The sequence below is a fragment of the Anarhichas minor genome, unplaced genomic scaffold, assembly GCF_050575085.1.
Source record: "Anarhichas minor isolate MPS153535 unplaced genomic scaffold, ASM5057508v1 ptg000055l, whole genome shotgun sequence".
NCBI classification, from domain to species: Eukaryota; Metazoa; Chordata; class Actinopteri; order Perciformes; family Anarhichadidae; genus Anarhichas; species Anarhichas minor.
The window spans coordinates 6017501-6040628 of NW_027466501.1; the positions used below are offsets into that span (position 1 = coordinate 6017501).

The 23128-nt window shown below is 44.1% G+C and overlaps 2 protein-coding genes and 1 long non-coding RNA gene across 3 annotated transcripts in view; 1 reads left to right on the plus strand and 2 right to left on the minus strand.

Annotated features, from left to right (window-relative positions):
- Window positions 1–384, minus strand: part of LOC142932044 (uncharacterized) — a 2156-nt gene extending 1772 nt beyond the window's left edge. The window contains exon 1 of the long non-coding RNA XR_012947454.1: window positions 1–384. This exon is cut by the window's left edge and continues 258 nt beyond it. This is a non-coding gene — a long non-coding RNA (uncharacterized LOC142932044).
- The window catches only part of strap (serine/threonine kinase receptor associated protein), a 12617-nt gene extending 11353 nt beyond the window's left edge, over window positions 1–1264 (minus strand). Inside the window, exons 1-2 of the mRNA XM_076076267.1 lie at window positions 818–1264; window positions 396–531 (exon numbers count right to left, since the gene is read on the minus strand). Of these exons, the coding sequence (XP_075932382.1) occupies window positions 396–531; window positions 818–929 (248 nt within the window). The 5' untranslated portion in view covers window positions 930–1264. The remainder of the gene's footprint in view (window positions 1–395; window positions 532–817) is intronic.
- A 74-nt stretch (window positions 1265–1338) lies between these two features.
- Window positions 1339–23128, plus strand: part of LOC142932040 (protein bicaudal D homolog 1-like) — a 55223-nt gene continuing 33433 nt past the window's right edge. Inside the window, exons 1-5 of the mRNA XM_076076259.1 lie at window positions 1339–2332; window positions 2412–2521; window positions 3188–3824; window positions 21162–21374; window positions 21866–22018. Of these exons, the coding sequence (XP_075932374.1) occupies window positions 3606–3824; window positions 21162–21374; window positions 21866–22018 (585 nt within the window). The 5' untranslated portion in view covers window positions 1339–2332; window positions 2412–2521; window positions 3188–3605. The remainder of the gene's footprint in view (window positions 2333–2411; window positions 2522–3187; window positions 3825–21161; window positions 21375–21865; window positions 22019–23128) is intronic.

Sequence of the window (23128 nt, forward strand, 5' to 3'; positions counted from 1 at the left end):
TGTCATTATTATTGTCATTGTTACTATGTTATTATAATGTTATTATTATTATAATGTTATTGTTATGATGTTATTATAATGTTATTATTATGTTATTGTTATGATGTTATTATGGTCACAAGAAGGGCTCTGAGGTGCATCTCCAGAGCAGGTTACCATGGTGATATAGCCCTGTCACAAGTGAACCAGCTTTGTGGTGCCGACAAACCCAAAGATAGATAACCAGCTCACTAGTGTTATTACTATAACACTTACTGCTTTTGCATATGTGTTGGTTTGTTGCAATGTACTCGAACAATACAGTAGCAGTTACTAAGTAGTCAAAAATAAATGCAAAGAGGGGGGGGGCTAGGCAGGAGTTTGTAAGCCCCATACCGGACTGACTGTCCACTCACGCTGTGAAGTCCGCTGCGGCCGTGGCTGCCTTGGTGGCGTCCGTGTTCAGAGTGGCTCCCCAGACAGCGCCTTTGTGACCCAGAAACGTCCCTATCCAGTCTCCTGTGTCTCCGTGGCGCATCATGGGTTTGCCATCTGACAACAGAAACGCAGGGAGGATCCAGAGGTCAAAGCCTGGAGGCACAGCAGTCCACAGGTGTCTGTTGAACCAGACACACTGCCTGCCTCACTCTGATAAAGCAGCTGCTTCCAGGAAGACACATTATTCCAAGAGCACATTTATATTTAAGCAGTTCATGTTAAATTACCAATTTAAGACAAACAATATTGAACCACTTCGAGGGTCTAACATTAAGTTAAATGTTAAGACCCTTCTTCGTCAAACCTTATTTGCGTAACGTCCATAGTCCGTTGGTCTCACCTTTGCAGGCGCTGATGAGGAAGTAGCCGTAGGGAGTGATTCCACTGAAGGCCAAGTCGACCACAGGCCGGGTGTGACCGGAGCAGGTGAGCGGAGTCTGTCTCATCGCCATGGTCCTCCAGCCGGGCAGGACACTGTTCGCACGGAGGGTGAAGACGGTAGAACGCTAGCGGGTAGCTTGCTAGCTAGCGGTGTGAGGCTACCAGGCTATGGCAATGGCAAGACAAGCTAGCTACTATTTAGGCGAGTAATTTCCGTTAGCTAGCAGTTGGCAGCTGGTTGGACTACGAACGAGTGAGAATTAACACCGTATGTTTGTCAAACTAATCGGCGGGTCTTCCTCCCAGCAAAGGAATGGCTATCGTGCTAATAGCTACAACATTGCAACTAACTAGCAACGTGCAATGCGGCGTAGCTATCGCAGAGATCATATAGCCGGTGTTCCGCCAGCCACAACAAAGATAATACTTCCGGTGTGACATTTTTCACAATAAAGGACTCATCTATTCAACAGACCTTTAACTGACTGGGAAACCAGTGTCCAATATTAAATAAATAAATAAGACACAGTGAGATAAATAACCACATGAATAAATGAGACAAAAAACACAATATGACATTTTGAAATAATTCAGTCCTCATAATGAATTCCTATTTAATCCTGCTTCTTTCCACAGTAACATTATATTGCAGGTATGTTTTTTCATATCCAGCAGTTTTTATTTCAAGATGTAAATTTGTCCAAGTCTGTTTTAATTTCAAAAAGCAGTGACTGTTTTATAACTTCATTATTGTCTTTATCTGTCAAACAAGCCAAACATACGGTGGCCCTGAGAGTCAAAACACAACGACATTACACAAAACACAACAGGAAAAGGGAACGACATTAAGGTGAGACTCCAACCAGAAAAGGTAGTTATGTATTGGACAATGATTCCTCTGCTCAACGCCAATGCTTCCCTAAAGACCTAAGCCCTGGACCCTCAGGGCCATACCTGACTTGAAATAGTATAAACACGAATGGGACAGACATTTGAAGTTTCCTGACACCAAAACATGTGACAGAAAAATACGAGTTTTTATTTGACGTTTTTACTCCCTGGTTTGAACGTCTGGCTCTTGCCTTGCGAGACAAGAGATGATTGTCAAATCTATTTACTTGTTTTTGTCAAAACAGCTTCAATAAGCAACATTTAAAGAATGCCTATGTGTGTATGCCTTTGCTTCCATGTGTTTTCTGTACCATCTTAAATGTGTACATTTAATATGCCAGGCTGAACAGTCACCCATGTGGTCTCCTCTTTGCTTACCTTTTTTCCGCTTCTGGGCTTCCCCTGGTAAACCCTTATTTACTGTCACAGCCCTTTGACTTGTGGGTAATTCACTCAGGCGTACGGAAAGTGTTCATAATGGGCTCATAATGTCTGCTGTGAGAGATCCAAACACTTTACTATTTGACAGAGGCAGCCCTAAACCTGACGGTCTTCGCGGGAACGCGTCTCAGGCTGTGTGTCCGTAAGTGTGGACATTGGATTGGGCCGTTTTGATTTCTCTTTTGCAGTTTTTTTTTACTTTTCTTTATTTTATTTTGAAGGCTGGACAACGACTTCTCCATGTGCTCCATGGCAGATAAAGGCGTCTCCGTACTGCTGCCCCCTGCAGGACCTGTTCTTCACACTGTGAAATGACACTCCCATAAATCAAGTTAACTTGAACTTATTTAACTTTATTATCTCACAATTTAGATTTCCCACTTTTTTCTCTAAATGTTTTAGTCAGGATTGGATTATACCGTAATCCCAATGTTACATATTGTAGACAGGGTTTTAGGCAATAGTGACAATATCATTTATGAGTAGAAGTACTATATTGTTGTGATAACATAGGCTACTATAAAGGCGACTTAATATTGAGCACAAACAGGTTGCACTAAAAGAAATAGCCCAAATGTCCCAGGGATTAAATATTATATGATTAAGAATAAATACGTTTAGCTCCGTTTAGTAATTGGACACTAACCTGTTAGAAGTTGTAATTAGTCATCAGACAAACATGTTTCTATGTTCTGTTGTGGGTTTTATTTTGGCTATACCGATTTGAATGTATCGGAACTTCCCTTGTAGCATATTCACTTTATTTTGCCAGGTAGGAAAAAACAGTAAAATAAATGTAAGACTTTCAATATGATTATCTTCTATTATATCATTTAAAAAGTCTGCTATTAGAAGCCCCTGTTGCGTTTATTATCGCAAGAGGTTTGCGGTTTATTATACCGTTTATTATCAATACATTCAAACTTTGAAACAAATACAAAAATGTTCTTCAAAAGAAAAATGAGAAGCTCGTCTGATCAGTCGGATCTCTTAACAGCTCCTGATTTTCCTGATGAGAGGCAGAGCCGAGGATCCAAACCCTGAGAGCTGCAGCAGGGGGCAGAGAGCGGGAGTGTGCCTTGCCTCACGGCTGCGGGCAGGGATGGCGTCCTGAGGCCGGTGAATAAGCAGAAAAGCAGACAGACAGACAGACAGAGAGGGAGGGGAGGAGGCTGCATCATTTAGAGCATCGCGTGGCACAAGACCAGTGTCTCTGGTGATGATGACAAGGCGTTTAGGATATTTACGGATGTTCATTCCATATTCGTATATTCTATTTGACTGTTGACATGAGATTCGAAGCCGCGGTGTGACTCCTTTGCGGGGAGGCGGTGGGGGTTTGTTTTCTCCCTCCTGCGGGGCTCTCTGCTCATCCGACGCAGGGAGGAGAGGGCAGAGGGAGGGAGAGAGGAGCGATGGCTGCCGGTGGAGCAGGATGCGGGGACACGGTGGAGCAGTGCCGGGCCGAGGTGGAGCGCCTGACCCGGGAGCTGGCGGAGGCTAACCGCGAGAAGATCCGGGCGGCGGAGTGCGGGCTGGTGGTTCTGGAGGAGAACCAGAGCCTGAAGCAGCAGTACGCCGACCTGGAGGCCGAGCAGGAGACGCTGAGGCTGGAGCTGGAGCAGCTGCAGGAGGTGGGCTCAGCAGGGGTATGGCTCGTTACTCGAAGAAGTAAACCTGATTAGTTAGGGTTCCGACCAACTATAGGCTGTCGTTACACGGTACCGCCCGAGGGCAGGAGATGTTTTCACTTCACAAATAAATTAACGGGGAATCACTTGTTCGTCTTAAAACACGAGCATCACTTCCTATTGCTTACCCACGGCTGTGAGCTGGAGATACACCTGCTGGACAGCTAACAATACACAGGCCCAGCCCATCATGTAACTCCACTGTGTCTTTAAGACTATCTTCTTTTTATCAGGATCGTCTGTTTATCTTTTTTTAGGTATATATATATATATATATAACAAAACAGTAAACATGAAGATGAATATGCAGAAAAGCATATATATATATATATATATATATATGCTTTTCTGCATATTCATCTTTATGTTAACTGTGTTGTTTTTGTTGTTCTGATGTAGGCTACATTATCATGTTTTACAATTAATAAATTATACCTTTTTATAGCTTATGATATTTAAGTGTCCCTTGAACATGAGATGTCAATGAGAGCTTTCTTTATTTTCTCCATTCCCCTTCAGTCTCACTTCTAAAACAGATTGGTGGAACAAGTGAAATGACTCATTTAAAAGCTCATTTATTTTAGCTCCTCAGCATGACTCCTCACACTTCTCGTCACGTTGTCAACAACAGGAGGTTTACAAATGTAGTATGTCAGAAACATGAACATGAAAGATCATATCAGACACTGACACGAGCATCAAAGAAAGGCCACAACGCTGACATGTCGTCACCTTAAAACTAGTTGTGACAAACACGTCGATTAGCAGTTGTCTAGTTATTCCAATATTCACTCTTATTTCACTCCGGTTTAACTCCTGAGAAAAATACCCGTCTCTTGGGAAACTCTACTCACGATCTGTGTCAGTCTGCTGTTTGCGTCTGTAGCAGTTAGTGAACATTAGCTTTATCAGAGCAAGTTCTCTGAAAACAGCTCCAGATTGGAAAAGCTGGCTTGATGAGAGCCTGAGTTTACTACTAATGTTTCTGATCGATATGTAGCAGAGAACATCATTTCCCAGCATGTAGGCGTGCATGGCAACAATACTTCACATGGTTGTTAGCTATAATACAGACCGATGGCGGACTCGGAAGCTGACTGTGCAGTTTCCTCCTGAAGGTCAGTGTGTGTGTGTGTGTGTGTGTGTGTGTGTTTGTGTGTGAATGCCTACAATTAAGCTGGCAGCAGTACCAGTTCATACATATGATGTGTCAACAGTTTGTCATTTGATCCATGTCAGGTCTGCCATGGACGCTCTGTTATTGACAGCAGTGGTTTCCCGGTGCACGCATGGTGTTGCATGCTGGTCTATAGCAGTTAAGATGGAGACGCTACTGCTTCAGTGTTTACATATGTCTTTCTCATTTATTATTAGTTTATTTTTTGTGGTTATGGCCAACATTGCTGTCAGTAATAATAACATTGTATTCTGGGAGAGCAGCAACATTAGGGCAACAAAGTCTGATGGGCTTGTAGCTACACCGGTCCAGCAAAAATGGCGACGCTTCGTACTGATGTCTTTGATGAAATGTATTTGCCGCGTTCTCTCTCTCTCTCTCTCTCTGTCTGCACCTCAGACACCGTGAAAACTATAAACAAAACATAAACATTTTTAGATAAATTGCAAGCTCTTCCTGGAGTCTCTCAGGCAAATGTCCGTTGCCAAACAGGCTAGCACATATTAGCACATTAATAATGACATAAACTACAAACTACAATCTCAAAAAATGCAACACATGTAAACGTAAATGCAGGTCAACAACAATACACACAAATACATGTTCAAATGCACACTTTACCGTGTACACCTCTTGGACCATGTGCAGAATCAGTTTAACCTGGTCGTTCACTCCTCTCTGCTTCTGTGCCAGCAAATGACCCACAATGCCACGGTCATGTGCCCACGCCAACTCTGGGTGTGGCCCGTTACTTTATGGCGTTACATAACGAACTACGATACCTTGAGGCATCACATACGGTACCATATAAACTCATTACATTTCATTTACACACGTCTCTCTGACAGTTACAGGGCTTATCTGTTCTACTCCGACCTCCAAGATGACTGAAATAATCTGACTGAGCAGTTGGCTTGATTGCTGCTGCAAGTAATATTTTAATTATTGATGCATCTGTTGATTATTTTTTGGATGAGTCGATTAATAGCCTGTAAAATGTCAGAAAATAGTGAAAAATCTTCATCACACGTTCCAAGTGCTCTGGATGCTTTCTTTGAATAGTTTGTTTTGTTTGATCAACAGTCCCAAAACCCAAAGATGTGATATAAAACATATAAAAACAGTTTGGTATTTTACTATAAATAATTCAGCCATTATTAATAAGTACAAACAGTGTTCCTTGTCACTTGTCTGCTATGGATTAATATTACATACATCAAGCAAACCTGGAAATGCCAACCTGATCTATTTCCTCAAAACTAACTTACAAATAAACTATCCAGGTGTTTATCAGAAGCAGTTTATTTTTGCATCTTGGACTAGCATTTGTAATAAACCAGAAATACTCTTTAAAGGAGGTGAGATTATTGTTTATTAATGTCTACTGACCTGAACAGATTGCCACAGTTAATCCATAGATTTAAACCAAGTGGGCCGCACCATCTTAATCGCTACAATTTGTTTTTTTGCCAAAATGAACTTCAACTATATGAAAATCCCTGGAAAAACTCCCAACAGTGTAGTGTACAGCGTAGTGTGTATAGCGTAGTGTACATCGTAGAGTAGGCTTATGTAGTGTGTACGAGGTAGTGTACGTTGTAGTGTCCTGTGTAGTGTACAGCGTAGTGTAAGGCGTAGTGTCCTGTGTAGTGTGTACAGCGTAGTGTACAGCGTAGTGTGTACAGCGTAGTGTACGGCGTAGTGTACTGTGTAGTGTGTACAGCGTAGTGTGTACAGCGTAGTGTCCTGTGTAGTGTGTACAGCGTAGTGTGTACAGCGTAGTGTACGGCGTAGTGTCCTGTGTAGTGTGTACAGCGTAGTGTACAGCATAGTGTATGGCGTAGTGTGTACAGCGTAGTGTACGGCGTAGTGTCCTGTGTAGTGTGTACAGCGTAGTGTACGGCGTAGTGTCCTGTGTAGTGTGTACAGCGTAGTGTCCTGTGTAGTGTGTACAGTGTAGTGTGTACAGCGTAGTGTGTACGGCGTAGTGTGTACAGCGTAGTGTACGGCGTAGTGTACGGCGTAGTGTCCTGCGTAGTGTACAGCGTAGTGTGTACGGCGTAGTCTCCTGTGTAGTGTGTACAGCGTAGTGTACGGCGTAGTGTCCTGTGTAGTGTGTACAGCGTAGTGTCCTGTGTAGTGTGTACAGTGTAGTGTGTACAGCGTAGTGTGTACGGCGTAGTGTGTACAGCGTAGTGTACGGCGTAGTGTCCTGCGTAGTGTACAGCGTAGTGTGTACAGCGTAGTCTCCTGTGTAGTGTGTACAGCGTAGTGTACAGCGTAGTGTGTACAGCGTAGTGTACGGCGTAGTGTCCTGTGTAGTGTGTACAGCGTAGTGTACAGCGTAGTGTGTACGGCGTAGTGTACGGCGTAGTGTCCTGTGTAGTGTGTACAGCGTAGTGTGTACAGCGTAGTGTGTACGGCGTAGTGTCCTGTGTAGTGTGTACAGCGTAGTGTGTACAGCGTAGTGTGCAGCATAGTGTGTACAGCGTAGTGTGTACAGCGTAGTGTACGGCGTAGTGTGTACAGCGTAGTGTACGGCGTAGTGTACGGCGTAGTGTCCTGTGTAGTGTGTACAGCGTAGTGTACAGCGTAGTGTGTACAGCGTAGTGTGTACGGCGTAGTGTGTACGGCGTAGTGTCCTGTGTAGTGTGTACAGCGTAGTGTGCAGCGTAGTGTGTACAACGTAGTGTACAACGTAGTGTACAGCGTAGTGTGTACAGCGTAGTGTGTACAATGTAGTGTACAGCATAGTGTGTACAGCGTAGTGTGTACAGCGTAGTGTACAGCGCAGTGTACAGCGTAGTGTACAGCGTAGTGTGTACAGCGTAGTGTACGGCGTAGTGTCCTGCGTAGTGTACAGGATAGTGTGTACGGCGTAGTGTCCTGTGTAGTGTGTACAGCGTAGTGTACAGCGTAGTGTGTACAGCGTCGTGTACGGCGTAGTGTGTACGGCGTAGTGTACGGCGTAGTGTACGGCGTAGTGTCCTGTGTAGTGTGTACAGCGTAGTGTGTACAGCGTAGTGTGTACGGCGTAGTGTACGGCGTAGTGTCCTGTGTAGTGTGTACAGCGTAGTGTACAGCGTAGTGTGTACAGCGTAGTGTACGGCGTAGTGTACAGCGTAGTGTGTACAGCGTAGTGTACGGCGTAGTGAGTACAGCATAGTGTACGGCGTAGTGTACAGCGTAGTGTACAGCGTAGTGTGTACAGCGTAGTGTACGGCGTAGTGTCCTGCGTAGTGTACAGCATAGTGTGTACGGCGTAGTGTCCAGTGTAGTGTGTACAGCGTAGTGTACAGCGTAGTGTGTACAGCGTAGTGTACGGCGTAGTATACGGCGTAGTGTGTACGGCGTAGTGTACGGCGTAGTGTCCTGTGTAGTGTGTACAGCGTAGTGTGTACAGCGTAGTGTGTACGGCGTAGTGTACGGCGTAGTGTCCTGTGTAGTGTGTACAGCGTAGTGTACAGCGTAGTGTGGACAGCGTAGTGTACGGCATAGTGTACAGCATAGTGTGTACAGCGTAGTGTACAGCGTAGTGTGTACAGCGTAGTGTACGGCGTAGTGAGTACAGCATAGTGTACGGCGTAGTGTACAGCATAGTGTGTACAGCGTAGTGTGTACGGCGTAGTGTACGGCGTAGTGTCCTGTGTAGTGTGTACAGCGTAGTGTATACAGCGTAGTGTGTACGGCGTAGTGTACGGCGTAGTGTCCTGTGTAGTGTGTACAGCGTAGTGTACAGCGTAGTGTGTACGGCGTAGTGTACGGCGTAGTGTCCTGTGTAGTGTGTACAGCGTATTGTACAGCGTAGTGTGTACAGCGTAGTGTGTACGGCGTAGTGTACGGCGTAGTGTCCTGTGTAGTGTGTACAGCGTAGTGTGTACAGCGTAGTGTGTACGGCGTAGTGTCCTGTGTAGTGTATACACCGTAGTGTACAGCGTAGTGTGCAGCGTAGTGTGTACAGCGTAGTGTGTACAACGTAGTGTACAGCGTAGTGTGTACAGCGTAGTGTCTACAACGTAGTGTACAGCATAGTGTGTACAGCGCAGTGTGTACAGCGTAGTGTACGGCGTAGTGTACAGCGTAGTGTGTACAGCGTAGTGTGTACGGCGTAGTGTACGGCGTAGTGTCCTGTGTAGTGTGTACAGCGTAGTGTACAGCGTAGTGTCCTGTGTAGTGTGTACAGCGTAGTGTGTACAGCGTAGTGTCCTGTGTAGTGTCCTGTGTAGTGTGTACAGCATAGTGTACAGCGTAGTGTACAGCGTAGTGTCCTGTGTAGTGTGTACAGCGTAGTGTACAGCGTAGTGTGTACGGCGTAGTGTACGGTGTAGTGTCCTGTGTAGTGTGTACAGTGTAGTGTACAGCGTAGTGTGTACAGCGTAGTGTACAGCATAGTGTGTACAGCGTAGTGTGTATAGCGTAGTGTTCGGCGTAGTGTATAATTAAGATGTACTTGAAATGTGTTCTTTTATTTTTGTTATTCGTGTTTGTTTCTCCATTGAATGGTATATTTGACACTGAACTAGTTCATCTTTATCTCAGTGATAGTGTCCAAATGAGCATAAAATATCACTGGTATGTAAAAACTACACGGACAACAAAATAGATGTAAATGTTGATCAAAATCGTATTCCCTTCTGCTCATAATAAAACAAGTAAATAACTCAAAAGTTGACACTGTCAGGTCCATTCTCCATCCATTGTGTGCGGTCCCTTTAAGAATTAGGATTTGGGAGTGACGCGGATATGAAAGCTAGTTTATCCGTCTTTCCTTTACAAGCAGGAAAATTATTTCTCTCTTTATTTGAGAACTGTCTGAACTGTCTATGAACTGTCTGAAACAATGGATTTTCGCGGCCCCAAATGGGCCCCAAAAAAATTGCCGCAAACATGACACTCTCCCCTTGGGGCTAAGCCCCCCCTTTCTTTGAATCCTAGAGACGCTCCTGGTCTGGACAGTCTTTTTCTCTCAACGCCTCAATAGGTAGATCTTGCCTGTCACCAAGGTAGAGGTCGGGGATCTTGGGCTTAAAAAGGTTGGTGACCACTGCTCTGAACAATCTCTACCAGCATCAGAAATGATAAAATGAGTTCATAAATCTGTTTTCCTTCCATGAATCGGTAATGTTAGCTATCATTACTGGCAGAGATCCAACATATGTAAGATGCTGCTTCAAACAGCTAAATCTACTTCAATCAGTCATAGTCTGGTTTTGGTTGTGGATGTTGTCAACTCATTTTTTACTGTGGTTGTATTTTTCATTGAGGAAATGAACAGTGGACCTCATGCAAGAACATGTTGGTATTCTCAACTCTCTCTTCCTTGTTCTGTACGGTGGGCTCATACCAGTGATTCAGCAAACACTCCTAACTTCAGATTACTGTGATGCTGAATGCCACCCGTGTGTAAATGAGCGTGCATTCATGAGCATTGTGTTTTATCATAATTAACAGCCAATGAACCATTTAAGGCTACGCATCCTGCCCCATATGCTTCTAGAGATCCATAAAGGAAAGTCAAATATTTGCAACAGTGTCAGCAGCAGAATTAAAAGACCTGCTAAAGTCAAGGAATGTAGAAGAAGAATGCCTTGTCAGCTGAGGGTCGTACTGTCACTGAAACAAAGAAGAAATGGTTCCATTTGAAAAATGTCTCGCCCCAGCAAGAACATCAATGACTGCAACGGGGCAACCATAGCATTCATAGCCAATGTAAATAAATGTTGATATCACTAGTATTCTAAATATACTCTTAATGAATACATTTAGAATAATATCAGCCTATAATTCCAATTGCAGAGTTAAATAGGATTCAAGGATTCAAGGATCAATTATTGTCATTATGCAACACAGTGATGCACAACGAAATTATGTTTGTACCCATTTATAACACGACAAACAAGACAAACACACGACAAACAAAAACCGGATACATTCCTGTAAAGCTTTTTTGAAGTTGCATCACAGGAATGTAAACAGCATGTCGGCCCGTGATCGTCTCAAAGTTCGCTGCACTTAATCCAATCCTTCTGATGATGATGAAGGTATTCTTTCGTATGCCACAAGTGATGAACACGAAAAACTACAAATAAAGAGAAAAATGGAGCAACAATCATGGGAGCTACCGGCAGCAGCATGTACTGTATATGCACTGCTGTTGCCGTCTATCTCGTGTGTGTGTGTGTGTGTGTGTGTGTGTGTGTGTGAGAGAGAGAGGGATGGATAGATGGATAGAGATAGAGATAGATGGATAGAGAGATGGATGGAGAGATAGATAGACAGATAGATAGATAGATAGGACAGGAGTATGGCTTTGTGTTTTCTCGTATGTTTGAGTTCTTTTTCACAAACATGTTGAAGAACAGGGTTAGTCAACAGTAGAAAGCATGGAGGCCAGTGAAAATGTCACGGTGGTTACTGCTGTTTTATATCTGTTACATATTCAGTCTCTCTTTCCAAGTCAACTCATTTGGAACGATGTCCGAGCGCTGCTTGGATGGAGACGGATGGAATTTGTAGCCGAGATGCCAAAGAAAGCACCGGAAAAAGGACGAAAATTAGAGTGTCCACCGGAGTGTCATGTAAATACCCCCCACTACTGCAGCGTCATTGGTCCTGAGAAGGAATGCTGGCTGTAACCTTTCCCACTGAAGACAAAAGCCAGATGTCAGTGGGTGTTAATGGGTTTTGTGTCCAGTGGGAAAGGGGCTTTAATAGTCTAGTGATCTGTGCAGAGAGCATCATTTAGAGGATAAATACTCCTATCAGGCCTAGCAGCCTATCAGGAAGAACACATTACGTTGTAAGTCACCCTAAAAACATTGTTCACATTGAATTTGATCCTGTTTTACTCGGTACATTTAAACTAGTCTCTTCTTTGGCTCAACACTAGAGAAACAGAATTTATTTATGTTTTATATGTCTTTATTCATCCCAAAACATATTTGCACAGAGGATGCTCAGTACACTGTTAAATGAATGTATACACAATATTGATATAAGATACAATACACCTGCATATTAAGATGACATAGGACAAAACAAAGGTAAAAGTTAATAACAGTAAAGGGAAGTGCAATATACAAAATAGTAAAAACTGTGGTAAAACTATGTCTTTGGAAGGTAGTGCGTGGTTCCACATCCAAGCAGCATTGCGGGGGGGTTGCATTTGTGGGTGTGACAAGTGGAGCGCTGATGAAAAATGCAGCAAGTGCAACGGTGTATCAATGGAGCTAAAAACAGAATGGGGCCGAGTCAGCCCCTCTGTGACGTCACACAGTCAGCCTCCCTCCTCGGGTTGTTGTCAGCGCACACTGACATCCAGTCAGCTCTTTACCTGGCTCACCAGGGTGCAGGGTGCTCCTGGATCCTGCTCCTCTAGATGCTGGGGAGGAAAAGCCACGACGACAGCAAGAAACAGTCACTGGAAAGTAATTAAGTCTAGGAGAAGTTGTCATTATAAAGATTGGGAACAGTGTCACAGACGGTAGATTCTACTTTATGGGCATTTTTCAAGCTGTAGCTTATTTGTGCTTGTGTGCTACAAATTGTAGCAGCTGGTGCTCTTGTAGTGTGTGTGTGTGTGTGGTCTCTATGCTCTCCTCACCTCTGTATGAATGGGACACAGCCACATGCTCAGAAGCACTTAGGAGCAGACCGGATGTCTGAAAGATGTGCACACACACACATAAAGAGCAGAGCGGACATGGTGAATTATTTATTAAGTATGACGTCATGATGATTCCTGAACATAAAGCTCCATGTTTCCATGTTTCCTGTACGTGACTTTAGGTTTTTAAAGAAGAGGCATTAAACACAAGAGGAGCTGGAAGGTGGAATGAGTCAGTGTGTGAAGTACAAGCCTTTAGATGTTGTTGACCAGTGATTCGATGATGGGTTGGTGACTTCTCCGCCTCCATCAGATGCCGTTGTGCAATTGCAACATTTGTTTCTTTTAAGAAGAAGGAGAAGTCCACTTTACTGCAACTCGTGTCTTATTTTTGTAAAGAAACTCATCTGGAGGAGAAAACAAGGCCAACAGTGATATTAAGACGCAAAGTGTTGAAAACGTCCATCACCGTTTACAGACACTTCCTGCTTCAGCTGAGACTGACTGCACTAAAGCTAGGCTGCGGTGGAAGAGTCCTTTTTGCTTAGGAAGGCTCCCCACTGAGTGAAATGACCCTGAAGTATCTAAGTGGCCGCCATGATGAAAGCTGTTTGAATTCTCTAAATGACAAGGAAAGGTGCTTCAATGCTTCCTTTATTAGCTCCTTTAGTATAGGAAACACTGGACCTTCCTTTGCGAAAGGAAAGTAGATAATACCGCCCACAATGCCTTGAGGCGGCAACATTTAAAGTGACGCACCATTCAGCCGTCCATGAAAACAAACGATATGCTTATCTTACACAGGTTTAACAATTATACTCATACAGTCATAAAGTAATGGATTCATGTTGATGAATATTAATAGACAGTGACAATCCTTACGTTTCATTTCATATTTATGTATTTACTTAAAACATTAAATAAGAAAAAAGAATACAAAATAAAATGAACAGTAAATATAGCAAACCTCCCGTCTCTGGTTTTGCTTGAAGTATTATTCATCCATCTTATTTTTCTGCGACCGGGCATCAGACAGCCAGCAGCATGCTGTGTAGTGGAGTAGCCTCAGGTCCTTGCTGGGTTAGCTTAGCTTCAATCTGGGCTCTCCTCCTGGGGCAGTTTGGTGGCGTTTGGTGCAGCAGGTCTGGTTGGTACGTCGGCCGTGGGTGGTGATAATCTCAGTCTGCTGCACTTAATCCAATCCTTCTGATGATGATGATGAAGGTATTCTCTCGTATGCCACAAGTGCTTCAGTAATAACCATGAAAAAAAAAAGACAAAATATTGTAGCACAATTCAGCATGTACATGTGTGGCCGGCAGCATGGACACATTGAAAATGAGAGATTTGAGAGGGAGAAGGTGTCTGGGGTGTCAGGATTGACCTCTACCTTTTTAAAGGGTTGGTGGGCAGAATATAATAAGTTGAGTGACATGATATGATGTCACATGTGCAGGAGGTGGATGTATGGGATCCAAGCAGTAAACAGTGTTAACCTTGTTCTGATCACTTGGTAGGGGTCCTCTTAAGTCTTCAGTGAAATGATCAATACACAGAGAAGATAACATTTTCATTAAACGCTACAACAGTCATCAAGATATCACTGTGTATTTCTTATGTAGTAAACCGGGACTACAAACTGCATTTCATCGCAAAACCCAGTCGTAAAATGACAATTAATAACCTTGTAACCAGCATTATGGTTATTTATAATAATGCTCGCTAGCTTACGCTAATGGTGCTGAAGGTTTTCTGTTCATCCTTCATTGGCAACTGTCATAAGCTGTCAATGATGTGATGATGCTGTAGTGCTGGGCGGTATGACCACAAATTTGTATCACGGTATTTTTTTTTTCCTTGACTGTATTTTTCTATAGGTTTATAGTGGCTCTACTGTCAGGAGTACATAGAATATAAAAACATGTTAATGTCATCATGTATAAAGGCTTTGCTTGGCAGGCGAGCGGTACTAGTTCGGCACCCGTCAAGAAAGCGATGTCTGACCCTTTGGCTTCAACGTTTCACTCGCGCTAACGTTACTGGTTACGTTACTGGCCTCGAATCCGACGGCCGTCATCACACTCTTGGTATTCCAACACATTTTCTGCTGAGGTGATGGAGTAAGTTGCTCGTGTTACCACCTGCTGCAACAACAGTGGCTCGATCAACTTTGCAATATATAGTCTTTTGGACGTCGGATTTTTTAAAACCAAAACACTTCCAAACAGCAGACCCAGCTCCTCTCTTCGGCTCAGACTCTATCGGTGCATCTCCGGTCTGTCTTTGTTCATCCTGCATCGCTCTGTTCTCTTCTTTAATGTAACGTTACTGGAGCGACGGAGCCTCTCCAAGCTGTTAGCAGACTGTTGTGCTAGCGGGCTAGCTAGCGAGCGAGCTCTACCCAGCATGCCGTTCGGTGGTGTAATTTTATAAATGTACAATTATTAGTGTTACAAATTGTTTATGTGTCACAAACTGTTGCGTCGTGGTGTTTTGCCCTGTTAAAGAGCGTTAGTTGTGGGCTATTAATTGTTGTTATAAAGTTATAAACATGACTAGGGGTCCCTCTCAATACACTTAAGAGAACTAGCTCCGACCGTAGTGCCCTCAACAACGAACTATATATTTGGCTGCCTGTTCAGAATCAGAATCAGCTTTATTGCGTACGCATACATGGAATTTGTCTCCGGTTTCCACTCTGCTCTCATTGTACATACAATACACTATTTTACAATAGACAAGGAAAAATATATAAGAATAAAAAAAGGGCAGCAAAAAAAGTAGAACAGATAACAGCTATATACAATATAAGTATAAATATATCCCAAAAAAAGTGTGTATATATATATATATATATATAATACAGTAGTGCAATATTATTTATTGTTCATGAGAGTGACGGCCAGTGGAAAGAAGCTGTTCCTGTGTCTGGTGGTTTTGGCGTACAGAGCCCTGTAGTGCCTACCAGAGGGGAGGAGTTGGAACAGTTTGTGTCCAGGGTGTAAAGGGTCTGCAGTGATCTTTCAAGCCTTTCAAGACTCTGGAGGTGAACAAGTCCAGGATGGAGGGCAGACTGGAACCAATGACTACGCAGACTCATCACCGTCCCTGATTAGGCCGATGACCGTTGTGTCGTCTGCGAACTTCAGGAGTTTAACAGACGGGTCCTTTGAGGTGCAGACGTTGGTGTAGAGGGAGAAGAGCAGTGGAGAGAGCACACATCCCTGGGGGGCGCCAGTGCTGATAGTCCGAGTACTGGATGTGATTTTTCCCAGCCTCCCCTGCTGCGTCCTGTCAGTCAGGAAGTTTGTGATCCACTGACAGGTGGAGGCTGGCACAGTGAGCTGGGAGAGTTTGGGTTGGAGTATTGCTGGGATGATGGTGTTGAACGCTGAGCTGAAGTCCACAAACAGAACCCTTGCGTATGTCCCTGGGGAGTCGAATGTGTTGCAGCATGTGGTGCAGTCCCATGTTGACTGCATCATCCACCGACCTGTTTGCACGGTAGGCAAACTGCAGGGGGTCCAGCAGGGGTCCTGTGATGTTCTTCAGATGGGTCAACACCAGTCTCTCAAAGGATTTCATGACCACAGACGTCAGGGCGACGGGCCTGTAGTCATTTAATCCTGTGATGGAGGATTTCTTGGTGACCGGGATGATCGTGGAGCGTTTGAAGCAGGAGGGGACTTCACAGAGCTCCAGTGATCGGTTGAAGATCTGTGTGAAGATGGGGGCTAGCTTGTCAGCACAGACTTTCAGGCACGAGGGTGACACACCGTCTGGGCCCGGAGCCTTCCTGATCTTCTGTCTGTGGAAGAGCCGACTCACATCCTCTTCACAGATCCTCAGTGCCGGTGGGGGGTCGGTTGGGAGAGGTGAGGAGGAGGCAGGGGGAGTAGGTGGTTGTTTGATGATGATGGGGCAGGTGGGGGGTGTGAGAGTCGGCTTATCAAACCTGCAGTAGAAAATATTCAGGTCGTCAGCCAGTTGGTGATTGGCCTCAGTAGGGGGGATGGTCTCCTGTAGTTCGTGAGTACTTCCAGGCCTCTCCAAACTGACGAGGGGTCGTTGGTTGAAAACTTTTTCTCCAGCTTTTCAGTGTAGTTCCTCTTTGCTACCTTGATCTCCCTCGTCAATATGTTTCTGGTCTGGTTGTACAGGATCCTGTCCCCACTTCTGTAGGCCTCCTCCTTGGCCCGACGAAGCTGCCTGAGTCTTGCAGTAAACCAGGTTTATTGTTGTTGAATGTGCAGAAGGTTTATATTCGGCACACACATGTCCTCACGAAAACTGATGTAAGATGTCACAGTGTCAGTGAGCTCATCCAGGTCTGTAGCAGCAGCCTCACAAACACTCCAATCAGTGCAGGCAAAGCAGGACTGTAGCTCCAGCTTTGCCTCGTTGGTCCATCTCCTCACAGTCTTCACCACAGGCTTTGCAGATTTTAGTTTCTGCCTGTAGGTCGGGAGAAGATGAATCAAACAGTGATCAGAGAGTCCCAAAGCTGCACGAGGGACAGAGCGATATGCATCCTTTATACAGTGTAGCAGTGGTCCAGTGTGTTTTTGTCCCTGGTGCTACACTTAATGTGTTGTCTGTATTTAGGCAGTTCTTTGCTGAGGTTTGCTCTGTTGAAGTCCCCAAGAACAATGAGCAAGGCTTCTACATCACGTTGATTCACCATTACTGGGCAGCTTGGTCTGTGGTCTCCCCTTTCCCCCAGGAGGGCAGCAAAGTGGACATGTGGGCTACTAGCAGACTCTGCTGTGGGCATTTGCTCATCGGGCTTTTCACATTGCCATGAGATATGGCCCACTTCGCCACAGCGATAGCACTGGCGTGCCTCGGGGTGCAGGAATCCTCGTTGCTGCCTAGGTGGATTAACGATTCTATGGGGTGGGCCAGAGTGAGGGTTGGCTGGCGTAGGACCTTTTTGGTGAGACCCACCTGGTCTGGCGGGGACAGAAGCGATAGGCTCTTTACGGGTAGGGCGGAACATGTCTGAGGCTCCACTGCTTCTACTCTGATGTCGTTGTTAATTTTTCGTGGCAGATTACTTTTTTAGCCTCATAAGGCAAAGCTCTTAGATAACGGTCCGTAACAAGAGTCTCTATAATGTCTGTGGGGCTGCTCTTGTCTGGTTCCAGCCACCTTTTCCTCACATTAATTCATGCATTTGGGAACGGGGAGTTACTCCATTTTGAAAGGTCCAGTTATGGAACCATTGAGCCATGCTAAATTTAGTCAACCCATGGCGGCTCAGTATGTCTCCCTTTAACTGGTCATAGTCTTGCTCAATACTGGCCTCTACATCTTGATAAGCTTTAAGTGCCTCACCCGATAGAAAAGGCGCCAGGAGTTCAACCCACTGGGTCTTTGGCCACTCCTCCCGAATGGCTGTAGCTTCAAACGCATGAAGGTAAGCTTCCACATTGTCCGTCTCTCCCAGTTTCGGGATGAAGTCAGCAGCTTTGGGTTTTGACCTGGGTAACTGTTGAAGTCCTGCTCCTTCAGTTGGTTGGCCTTTATTTGCTGTTGCAACAAGGCTGCCCCGATGTCTTGCTGGACCCTCTGGCTCTCCACCAGCATATGCACTAGTTGCTCCATTTGGGTTGTGTGGTCGTTTGTGTGAAGTTCTGCAAAAACTGAGTCTAAGCTTCAATATCTTCCATCCCAATCATCAGCACTTAAGCCCCAGTGCCCACATTCTCCACCATCTGTAACGTCATGAGAGGTCACTAGAGTAGGGTGGGGTGGTGCAAGGGAAACAAACAAAAACAGACAAAATCAAAAGGTTCTCAGAATAAAATCACATTTTATTCTTATTCGGCTAGGCCACTCAGGGAAGTCTCTTTATCAAAAATCTAAAACAAACAAACAAAAAGGGCCCAAGCGGAGATAATAGTTCGTTAAGCAGAACTATGTTAGACAAAAACTCAATTTAGAGTGTCCTTGGCTTTTCTCCGACACCCAGGTCTTCTTCAGTTCAAATCCACCATAAAGCTGAGATCAGACTACATCTTTTGAGATGGTCACTGAGTCAAATGAGGCGACCATCATGATGTTGTGAATTATATTCTTGACCCTTCCACGTGACGTGGCACAGTAATAATGAAATAATAATAATAATGCATTCTATTTGTAATGCACTTTTCATTAAAAAAATCTCAGAGTGCCACAGAGCCAGTACATAGTAAAAAACATAGTAAAAAAACATAGTTAAAACAAACTATAATAAAAGAACTAGTAAGCATAAAAAACAGTGAATGAACAGAAACACAAAAGAAATAACTGACAGTGATTTAGGTCAGAAACGCCTTCCTGAATAAAAAGGTTTTTAGGCCAGTACATATTGGGCCCAACCAATCAAAGCTTAGACAGCACCACCGACATCAATCCCCTTTTCTTTTAGCACATTTGTTCACAGACATATTGGTCAGTGTCTCAAAACACGTTGTGGAAGTTGTCACGAGGTGAGAGAAGGCAAAACATCTAGGGAGGGTAAAAACAGCAATCATTGTTGTTCCTAACACCCCAAACATGATTTGCTGAGCTGATATCTGTAGTGTTGACTCTATGTATGTCAAGCTTAACATGTAGATGACCTCCCAAAACAAAAAACACAACTTCAGAGTTCCATCAGAAAAGCCGACCTCATCTCAAAAGGGTATGCTACATTCCTATGGAACTATTTAGCATTAGCACAATTCTGTCACATGAATTGTTTCAAACACAATACTGATACGTGTTTTTCAGACTGTTTTTCAATATCTGTGCATAGCAACTTCAGGGAAAGATGCAGGTCATGATTGTATGACAAACCAGCACACACCTCAAACTAGGACTCTAGCCTCAGGTTTGGACGTGTTAGATTACACTCGTTACACGCATACAGTGTCTTTTCAAAATAACTTTTCAATGTGACTTAGTTTTTAGGTTTTTAGGTTTAGGCAAGAAAACTACTTGTTTGTAGTTTAAGATTGTGGTTTGGGTTAAAATAGCTGTGCTTGTTACAAAACCAGTGTCAGTTAAGCATGTGAGTAACTTAACAAAAGTGAGGTCAAATAAGTCAATGTTAACCTTTGGGTGAAAGGGTTATGTTTGTTTGACCTAACCTACTTGTGTGGGTTAATAAAAAGATCATTGTTTGGGTTCAAATTAACTTTCCGTCAGAAGGCGCTGAAGCTAAACTCACACATGCACATCATTTGAGGGGACTGCATTATGTTTGTGTGTGTAAAGGTTTTCAGCAGAGGTTTATTGATCTTCTGTGTGCCGTCTGAGAGGCATCACTGGCTCATTGAGCAAAGGGTGTCCAGGTCCCAGCTGACTGCAGTGTTAAACTGTACTTACGCTCGGCTCCCGTGGGAGGACATTTTGCCGATGCACAGTGTTTCCTGCAGCCGTGCCTATAACCAAAATCTCATATTGACTGGACTTTTCTGTGAGCCAACACATAAAAAGAGAGGTAGGGATTTAAAGGGGAGAGGGAGACTTTCCTACGTATTGGTTTCCTCCCCCTCTCTACTCCCTCAGTGTCCAGTGGAGCAGCTCAGTGACCATGAGCCCACTGACGATGTCTCACCTCTCTTTGCATGTTGGACCTCAGTCACTCTGACAGCGCTGCATCTTCAGCCTGCACTAACTCTGACTGCACATTGGATTTGGTTCTATAAACATTTGTACCACAAAAACAGGAAACCAGTGAAAAACACTTTCTATATTTTATACATTCAGCTGATAAGAGTGACATCAAGAATCCTTCCCAAATCAGAAGATTTAACCTGTTGCCACTCTACTATAAACCCTGGAAAGAACTCAACAGTTGAGGTAACGCATCTAACTGTTCCGGTGTTGCGTCGTGCTCGTAGCTCATCAGCTTCTCCATTTCTTCCAGATTGCTGGTGTCGATCTTCGTGATGCTCGACACAAAATGGAATGCATTTTGAGAAAAAGTTGCATTTGCTTTGATAGTTTTTTTATTGGATTAAATCCAAAGTGGCAGAAACAGAGATTACTTCGCTGGGAGGAGAGTGTGCGGCAGCTCTGGAAGACACACCTTCAGTTAGCGGTTAGCTGTAGCAACTTGAATCCAGCCAGTCCAAACCCCAGTGCTAGGGGTCTGATCCCCGGGGTCTGCCACGACTCCCCGCCAGATCAGCAAACTTTCTGTTACACAGCTTATAGCCATTGGAAGCACCGGGGCTAGCTGGTTAGCATGCTCATGTCAGTAGAGATCTCTGTCTTTGACAGAACGTCAACAATGTAACCTCTTGACATTCTGCTGATCGAGTTGGTTCATTTATTGAATGTTTTAAACTAAAATTCTGGTCACATCTTATTCATTGCCCCTTTTAAAATCCATGCTTGGTTGGCTGTTGAGTTCTGGTATCTTACAATGGGCATATCATTTCTGACCATTCAGTCACGATTCATTCTAACAATTCATCTCCTAATCATGTCCATGACACATCTTTTCCTCTCTGCCATGTTGCAGGCATTCGGCCAGGCCTACTCCACCCAGCGTAAGGTGGCAGAAGATGGGGAGACCAACGAGGAGACACTGCTGCAGGAGTCTGCCACCAAGGAGGCCTACTACATGGGCCGTCTCCTGGAGCTCCAGTCGGCGCTGAAGCACAGCCGAGCCACCGCCTCCAACGCCCAGGCTGACAGCGAACACCTGAGCACCCTGCTGCAGGAGCTGAGGGAGGTAGAGTACAGCGCTTCATATCATTCCAGAGCCCGCTGGGTTCTGCTGAGCTGTGACTCAGTGGATAGAGCGGGTCGTCCTACAATCACAAGGTTGGCTCCTTCTGTCTGCATGTCTCCATGAGCGGGACACTGAACCCTAAGCTGCTCCACTCACAGCAGCCCACTCCTAAGATGCTTAGAATGAGTTAAATGCAGTGGTCAAATTTCATGCATGTGTGTAAGCAGGTTACCTTCTTGTACAACAGGTTTGAAATTTAGACTTGTCATAACAAGAGCTTTTTCATGGGAAACAAACAGGAAATTGTACATTGGGACTGAGTTTTAGCTGACCACTTGGTTTCCTATGGAAGTGCATTGTAATGAGTCCTTCCAGCAACTGTGTCATGTAATACCCAGCCACTTCCATACTGATTCCAGTCATTTTCTTGGGTTATCTGTGGCATAAACAGCATGCAGCTCCAGCTCTATTTCACTGAACTGTCTCAGCAGAGCAATGAGATGTTGGAGTTGCAGCGCAGCCGGATGCGAGAGGAGATCAGGGAGTACAAGTTCCGAGAGTCTCGGCTCCTTCAGGACTACACCGAGCTGGAGGAGGAGAACATCTCTCTGCAAAAACTGGTGTCGACTCTCAAACAGAATCAGGTACAGATGATTCACACATGGACGTACACATTACGACCCTGCAATAGAGACTGAACCAGAAGAAACTAAGCTACTCAACAAAGTTCGAGATTTGTTAGTAGTAATAGTTTTTCCAATGTGGACATTTCTATTCCAACAATGTCACACAGGTTTTAGTGCTTCCCCTACAGTGTTGTTCTCCTCTCATCTACATGGTATTTAAGCAACAGGGACACATTTAAAGCCACTATGTGTCACTAATTTGAAAAGTGGTATTATCACTACTCGCTCAGCTGAACATGGGTCATACCCCTCTCCACCCAATGTCATTTGGATTCCACACCAACCACTAAACAGTAACAGCAAACTGCTATTTTCTTGAAAATGTAAAAATGCAAAATCAGATAAGGGTGATGAAATAGGTGCAGGTTTTCTTGATTTAAAGAAGGCATTTTGATACAGTAAACCATGAGATACTCCAGTCAAATCTATTTTCTTTTAATTTGTCCTCTGATGCTATTAAATGGATGAAATCATATCAAACAAACAGGAAGCAAAGTGTACGTATTGGTTATACTCAATCAACATACCTTAACTGCAACATTGGTGTTTCTCAGGGATCAATACTGGCCCCATTTTGTTTAGCTTGTACATTAATGACCTGCCTTTAGTCTACATTCAAATTCTGATGACACTGTTCTTTATCTACATACTAAAAACAAACAACAAGCAGCAAACAAACTAACTGTAGCCATGGCTCATGTGTCAGATTGGTTGAGCAACTCATGCTTACACCTGAACATAAACAAAACTGTCTGTATGTTCTCTAGGAAACCCAGAGAGCCTTACCAACCTGGCCAAAAGGTAGCCGGTACTATCAAATTCAACCTGGCTAACTTTAGGCATATAGGACCATACCTATACAACAGAGGCAGCCAAACTCTTTATGCATGCTGCTCTTCCACATTACATTCTGTTTACAAGCTGGTCACAAGCAAGCATGACAACTCTCAAACCTATGTTGAATACACTTATTGTAAGTCGCTTTGGATAAAAGCGTCTGCTAAATGACTGTAATGTAATGTATTGAGTCCCTTTACAAACAGACACTAAAAACACTTGACCAAAAGG